This window comes from Papaver somniferum, chromosome 7 (genome assembly GCF_003573695.1).
Source record: "Papaver somniferum cultivar HN1 chromosome 7, ASM357369v1, whole genome shotgun sequence".
NCBI lineage: Eukaryota > Viridiplantae > Streptophyta > Magnoliopsida > Ranunculales > Papaveraceae > Papaver > Papaver somniferum.
This window is the reverse complement of record NC_039364.1, coordinates 110,940,656-110,948,454: the sequence shown is the minus strand read 5'-3', so window position 1 is coordinate 110,948,454 and position 7,799 is coordinate 110,940,656. Positions and strand designations below refer to the sequence as shown.

The 7,799-nt window shown below is 39.1% G+C and overlaps 1 protein-coding gene across 1 annotated transcript; it reads left to right on the top strand.

Moving 5' to 3' along the window:
- Positions 1-6,663: 6,663 nt before the first annotated feature.
- LOC113295077 (uncharacterized mitochondrial protein AtMg00810-like) lies at positions 6,664-7,383 on the top strand. The gene has a single exon (XM_026543433.1). The coding sequence runs from the start codon at positions 6,664-6,666 to the stop codon at positions 7,381-7,383; it is 720 nt and encodes a 239-aa protein (XP_026399218.1).
- The last annotated feature ends 416 nt before the right edge of the window (positions 7,384-7,799 follow it).

The window sequence follows — 7,799 nt, the reverse complement described above, 5'->3', positions numbered from 1 at the left end:
AGTGTATTTCAAACAGGCTCTTCATCCTGCAAGGAAACCTCTCCAGATCAAGTCCATGCCATTACCACCCTCCGAAGTGGTAAAGTCATCGAGAACAAAGTGGGCGAACCTAATGAATCTGATACAAAATCCACGCTGTCTCCAAAAACCCAGAAAACCAAAGAATCTGAGCAAGTTGGAAAGCCTGACAATTCTACTGCTGTGAATGTCCCTTTGCCAACTCATTCTCCTGTTGCCCCATTTCCTCAAAGATTGATCTATCAACAGAAAAGTACCCATTACAATGAGATGTTAGATCTGTTCAAGAGAGTCAACATCAACATTCATTTTCTTGAAGCAATCAAGCAAATCCCTGCTTATGCCAAATTCCTCAAAGACTTGTGTACTCAAAAGCGCAAGCTCAATGTGCACAAACGTGCTTTCTTAGCTGAGCAGGTGAGTTCCATCATTCTGAACAAAACTCCACCCAAGTTTAGGGATCCAGGATGTCCAACAATTTCTTGCACTATAGGAGAACACACGGTCAATAAAGCGTTATTAGACCTAGGTGCAAGTGTTAACCTACTGCCATATTCTGTTTATGAGCAGTTAGGTCTTGGGGAGTTGAAGCCAACATCTATCACTCTACAACTGGCAGACCGATCTGTCAAGATTCCTCGTGGAATGGTCGAAGACGTTTTGATCAAGGTTGACAAATTCTATTTTCCCGTAGACTTCATTGTCTTAGACACTCAACCTGTACAAAACCCAGACTGTCACATTCCTGTCATCTTAGGACGTCCTTTCTTGGCTACGTCCAATGCGATTATTAATTGTCGTAACGGAATGTTGAAACTGTCTTTTGGCAACATGACGATAGAATTGAATGTGTTCGATATTAGTCAACAACCTGTGAATCTTGATGATGATGATGTGCATGAAGTTAATATGATTGAAGGATTAATACAAGATTCGTTGACTAACATTCTATCCGTAGATCCCTTTCAAGCATGTATGGAGAACTTTAACTCAGATTCCTATGATGATGCATACTGTAGTGACGTCCTATCTCTGCTCGAATCTGTACCTCAAATGGACGTCACTGAAAGGAAATATGAAGTGGAACCACCCTTACTCTATGATTCCAAGCTCATTCCATCCATTATTGAGACACCCAAGCTTGAATTGAAAACATTGCCTAGTACGTTGAAGTACGCATTCCTAGGTTCTTATGATACTTTACCTGTCATTATTTCATCATGTTTAGACACGGAACAGGAAAGTAAGCTTTTAGAAGTACTTAAGGAACACAAGGAGGCATTAGGATGGACCATCTCAGACCTCAAAGGAATAAGTCCTACCATTTGCATGCACCACATTAATCTCGAAGAGAGTGCCAAACCATCTAGGGAAATGCAAAGGAGACTTAATCCTAACATGAGAGATGTAGTCAAAGGAGAAATCCTGAAACTGCTTGATGCGGGTATCATATACCCAATTCCCGATAGCAACTGGGTTAGTCCCATTCAAGTTGTGCCTAAGAAGTCAGGCATTACTGTAGTTCAGAACGACAAGAATGAATTAGTCCCTACTCGTACAACCACAGGATGGCGAGTATGCATCGACTACAGGAAGTTGAACACAGTAACAAGGAAGGATCACTTCCCGCTCCCTTTCCTTGACCAAATGCTAGAACGTGTGTCTGGACACAGTCACTACTGTTTTCTAGATGGCTTTTCCGGTTATAACCAAATTCACATTGCTCCGGAAGATCAGGAAAAAACTACATTCACGTGTCCATTTGGGACGTTTGCTTATAGACGTATGCCCTTCGGGTTGTGTAATGCACCTGCTACTTTTCAGCGTTGCATGATGAGCATTTTTCTGACATGATAGATAGTTTTCTCGAGATCTTTATGGATGATTTCTCTGTTTTTGGTTCCTCGTTTGACGAATGTTTGAAGCATCTTGCCCTAGTGATATCCAGATGTAAAGAAAAGAACCTTGTTCTAAATTGGGAAAAATGCCATTTTATGGTGAATTCAGGAATAGTTCTAGGACACATCATCTCAGAAAAAGGAATTGAAGTGGATAAAGCTAAAGTTGACCTCATTCAACATCTACCACAACCTCTCTCTGTGAAGGAGATCAGATCATTTCTAGGTCATGCTGGTTTTTACCGGCGATTCATCAAAGATTTCAGCAAAATCTCCAGACCTCTGTGCAGTCTTCTCTCCAAAGATGTTGCCTTCAATTTCGATGCTGCTTGTGTGAAGGCATGGGAGGAATTAAAAACCCTTCTCACCACCGCTCCTATAGTCCGAACACCCGATTGGAAGCTTCCGTTCGAACTTATGTGTGATGCCTCTGATTATGCTGTTGGTGCTGTTTTAGGACAGCGAGTTGATAGACTACCATATGTGATATACTATGCTAGCAAAACCCTTAATGATGCCCAACTAAATTATTCAACTACCGAGAAGGAATTGCTTGCCGTCGTTTTCGCATTAGACAAGTTTAGATCTTATCTGATAGGGTCTAAGATCATCATATACACAGACCATGCGGCTTTGAAGTATCTTCTTTCCAAGAAGGATGCTAAAGCTCGCCTTATTCGATGGATACTATTATTACAGGAATTCGATCTCGAAATCCGTGATAAGAAAGGTTGTGAGAATGTGGTTGTTGATCATTTGTCTAGATTAACTTTAGAGTCTATTGATGAATTTGAGCTGATTAGAGAATCATTCCCAGATGAACAGCTGATGTTTATCTCAGACCTTCCTTGGTTTGCTGATATTGTTAACTACCTCGCTACAGGTAGGATGCCCTCACGTTGGTCGAGACAAGACCGCTCTAAATTCTTGGCTGAAGTTAAACATTTCCTTTGGGATGACCCATATTTGTTTAAGTACTGCCCAGACCAAATCATTAGGAAATGTATCCTCAACACCGAACAGAAAGATGTGATATCTTTCTGTCATGACCAAGCATGTGGAGGGCATTTTAGTGCCAAGAAAACCGCTGCGAAGATCTTGCAGTGTGGGTTTTACTGGCCGTCGCTGTTTATGTGGACTAAACTGGTCCACTCTTTCCCTAAATAACCAAAAAGTTTTCACTCCCGACAAAACCAAATTTTTCCCAAAAAGTCCAATCCCATTAAAAACCAAAATTTTCTTGTAGATAATGTGTTAGTTAAATTTCCTTTTGTATATATTTTGTGCTCATCCATTGTGACTCCGAATATGTTGGAGTTTTGCCTTGGATAACGGAGTTTTAATTCTGCTTTCGCCGAAATCAGGTATTCTCTCTCCTTTTACTCTACTCAGCATGTCCCTTTCCATGTGTTGCATTTTAATTCTTTCCATATTTTTAAACATTGAGGACAATGTTTAGTTTAGGTTTGGGGGTATAGAGTAGATACCACGATAATATGCCATAATTGAAAACAAAACTCCATCTTTTTGAAAAAATTGAAAAATTCCAAAAAAAAATTGAAAAATCAAAATAAAAATAAAATTAATAAATTAAAAATTGAAAAAACAAAACATAAAAATCGAGCTCATTTACCTTGAAATGTTGACTCTTGTGCAAATATGTAATTATTAGGAGTCTTAGTCTAGATATTTAGGCACCCTGATTCTAGCACAATTCACATAGTGATAAGAAACTTGCACGCGCACGATCTACCAATACATGTATAGCCTCGATCTTCAAGGTGTTCTATCGGAAGTTTTAGTTGCCAATCACTTTAGAATACTGAACGAAACTTGACTAGCTTGTTCTTTGGTTGGTTGGGATAGAAGGTGGAGGTTACATTAAGAAAAACAACCATCGAATTTAACTGGGTGCATCAAAAAGGGCTACCTCTTGCAAAGTGTCATGTAATTTTTTGTTTCTTTTTCCTTATGTATCAAAAGTGTTTCCTTGTTCCAAAAAAAAAAAGAAAAAATCAGAAAAAATCAGAAAAAAAAAAAATCAAGTATTCAAATTCCATTTGTGTCATGTAAAGAAAATAGTTCTCTCTTATCCAAAAATAAAAGAGAGTAGTCAATGTAAATAAGAGTCATCTTTTGTTTTATTGTAATAAGCAAGGAAGGGTGTATGCCATTGATGTACAACGCGAGTAATTGTGAAATACCTCCAACTCATTCACAATTCTCGTAAAGTACGGACAGCTAGCTAGATTTCGACCTCGGTTCTTAGCCTGAGAAACTATCTCTTGGTGATTAGTAGTCATAACATCCGATCTTTCTTTACACATGTGTAGATACACTTTACACTCTTACCACATGTCTTTATTTGTTATCAGTGCTAGGATTGTGCCTTTGATAGCTAGATTGACATCTCCATTTTGCTGTGAGCTTAAACTGTCTTGCACATGTCACATTTGATGGAATCTGAGCTTATATTTTGTCCTAGAACTTTGTAGGTACGTTCTAAGCAAACCTTCACGAGACTTAACTCGTCCACTAGGGACACTTAGTGGTTTAAAAGGCTTAGTGCATATGCTAAATGCATTCGAGAGACCAGCGACAGTGGTATAGGTAGGATTTCCTTAGTTTTGTTTTACTTGAGGACAAGTAAAATTCAGGTTTGGGGGTATTTGATGAGTGCTAAAAAGTGCATATTTCTATATATTTTTCTTGGCATTTAACTCATCTTTTGTGCATTAATTCTACATTTTATCCCATATTCTGTATTTTCATTGTTTTCAAGAATAAATATTTTTATTAATTAATTTTGTATTTTTAGGTACCAAATAAAGACTAGATGAGTTGCGGAGCCAAAAGAGCAAAGACACGGGAGAAAGCCGGTGGAATCTCTAGCGGAAAAAAAGTGAAGAATGTGTTATGGAAGACTCAAGGATAAAAATGGGCTTAAAAAGGAAGAAATTGTTCTTAAAGAAGAAGTGGGCTCAAGATTACCTAAGCCCAAATCCAATTCCTAAGCCCAAATCCAATTCCTAAACCCAAATCCATATCCTAAACCCAAAATTCAATACCCAAACCCGTTTTCCTTCTTAACCGTAAGATTGGATCCATTCCATCATCCAACGGTCGCTGCGTCATCATGCATCAGATTTCGATGCACCTTACCAACACTACAGCACCTAACTCCATCTTGAGTCGTTAGTTTCGTTGTATTTTTGCATCCAACGGTCGCTCATAATCTGTCTCCATCTCGCCGTTAGATCCGTTTCAGAAGTTATCATCCCACGGATTCCCTTCACAAAACATCAAATTTGATGATCCCGTTTAACACCTAAGCAACCTAACCCTATTACCCGCACCAAACGCACCCTTCTGCCAAAACCCATCGAGCCATCTCCTTCTTCCCCTCTTCTGAAACAGCGACGCTGTCTCCATCACCACCATCTTCTCCCCCAAATCACTCCACCATCTTCTCCCCCCAAATCATTCAACCATCACCACTCGAGCCATCATCACTTAGACCTACTTTTCTAGCCACTTATTACATCAACTCATAATCGTTTCATCTCACATGAACCCTAGGTTAGGAGTCGATGAAATAGGTGAGGTTAGAGAATAAATCGAAGGCATGGGTAGTATCAGCAGACGACAAGGAAGCATGGGTGAGAGCTATCAATCGTTTTCAGAGATTAGGTAAGGATTTTTTGTAAAACCCTAATTTCACTGATTTGGGGATTTTAGTTTTTTTTTTTGCTGTAACTATAAAAGGGTGTTAGGGGTTGTAAAATTGGGCATCTCTGGACTAGCCAGTAGACATTTGAAGAAATTTTCATTACAATTTCAAATTCAGTCCCTTTATCACAGTTGATTTTTGAATGTTGTGTGTTGTGTTTGAATTATCTTGTATGATGAATGCTTGTGTATGTAATATGTTGAGCATGAGCTAAGTAGCATTAGGCTGAGGCTCAGATGAAGCCTAGTGCATTGTCAAATGGTGAATTGCTAGGATAGTTATCCTGATGTCTGTTCTGATTGAGCAATGGGAAGAGATTGATGCTCATAGTGGCTGTGATTGATTGTTCTGTCAAAAGACAGTCAATGCTAGGGGCAAACTAGTGAGCAAATTAGTTTTCCTCCCATTCTAGATGTATGCATAGGATTTTCAACTCAACCTAGGATCACATTGCTTGGCTAGGACACAAAGGTGGATTCTAAGCCCTTAGCTTAGCCACAATACCTTATTTCAGTCACTTACAATTTCAGTCTTATTTTGCTCCCTGCTCAGCTAAATTTCTTAGCTATCTTGTTGTTTATTTCTTGTATTTTGAAGCCTGTTGTGCATTGAAATCAGTGCACAAACTCACCCCTGCCCTTGGCTCACATCCTTGGTTCCATGTTGTTTTGTCATCTTTGCTTTGTTAACTGTTTTGGTTCTTTGCAATTGCCATATTACTTTGCCCTGCTCACTGCCATAGTGCCTTGTCTCCATTGCTAGCTTAGGAAAATTTCTCGTATGCTCCCACTCCCTGTGGACTGATCCCTTGCTTACTCTCTATACTAAAACTTGGCCTTGTATACTTGCAAGTCTTTTGTGTGTCGTTCCCAACCACACCATCAAGCTCTTATTTCTCTTGGCTTTGTTACCTCATATGCTGATACTTCATTGTTCATACACAAAGTTGGATCATTCATCACAATTATCCTAGTTTATGTGGATGATATCTTACTCACTGGCAATAATCCAACTCAAATGCATAATATTGTCACTCAACTGCAAGCTAGTTTTCCCATCAAGGATCTAGGCAACATACATTATTTCTTGGGCTTAGAAGTCAAGAGAGATAACTTTGTTCTGCATCTTTCTCAATCCAAGTATGCACTTGACCTACTGAAGAAAAACAATATGACTGGTGCCAAAGCATGTTCTTCTCCTGCCTCAGCAACAGTCAAGCTAAGCAAATCAGATGGCACTTTATTTCCTGATCCTTCAGAATACAGGTCAATTGTTGGAGCTCTTCAGTATTTGACATGGACCAGACCTGATATCTGCTATGCTGTTAATCAGGTCTGCCAATTCATGCAGAATCCTACCACTACTCATTTTGAAGCTTTCAAAAGAATTCTCAGATATAACAAAAGCACAATTGAGTATGGTATCAAATTCACAAAAGGTTCTTCTTTTTTACTGGGTTTTTCAGATGCTGACTGGGCAGGCAGTATTGATGACAGAAGGTCAACCGGTGGTTACTGCATTTTTCTGGGTGACAATCCTATCTCTTGGTCCTCTAGAAAGAAAAGTACAGTTGCTAGATCTAGCACTGAAGCAGAATATATGACTCTAGCTCATAGTGCTGCTGAACTTGTTTGGGTCTGCTTTATCCTCAATGATCTTCATTTCCCACTACCTGTTGTTCCCAGATTAGGTTGTGACAACATCAGCTCAATCTCCTTAGCTTCTAATCCTATTTAGCACAGTAAAATGAAGCATGTTGCTCTGGACTTTCACTTTGTCAGAGAACTAGTACAATCTAAAACCTTGGATGTTTTTTTATGTTCCCACTCTTGAGCAGGTGGCAGATATCTTCACCAAAGCATTACATGATCCCAGGTTTGGCTATCTCAGAGACAAACTGCAAGTTCACAAATATGCACTTCAGTTTGAGGAGGGGGGGGGGGGGGGGGGATAATGGTTCCCTTATCTTTAGAGTGTTTGTACTTATATTTTCTGTTACTGTCAGTCTCACATGTGTGTTGTACATGTGTAAACTAATCTGTTCTGACCACTGTTGTTACTACACGTGTATGGTGTAGATTGGTTTGTCTATATAAATATAATGTCAGAAACAACTCCTGTAATATTTTTTACTGTTTTCATTAAATGAAATA

What these genes read in the sequence shown, in the direction of transcription:
- LOC113295077 (XM_026543433.1), top strand. Translation starts at nt 6,664, where the DNA reads ATGCATAATATTGTCACTCAACTGCAAGCTAGTTTTCCCATCAAGGAT.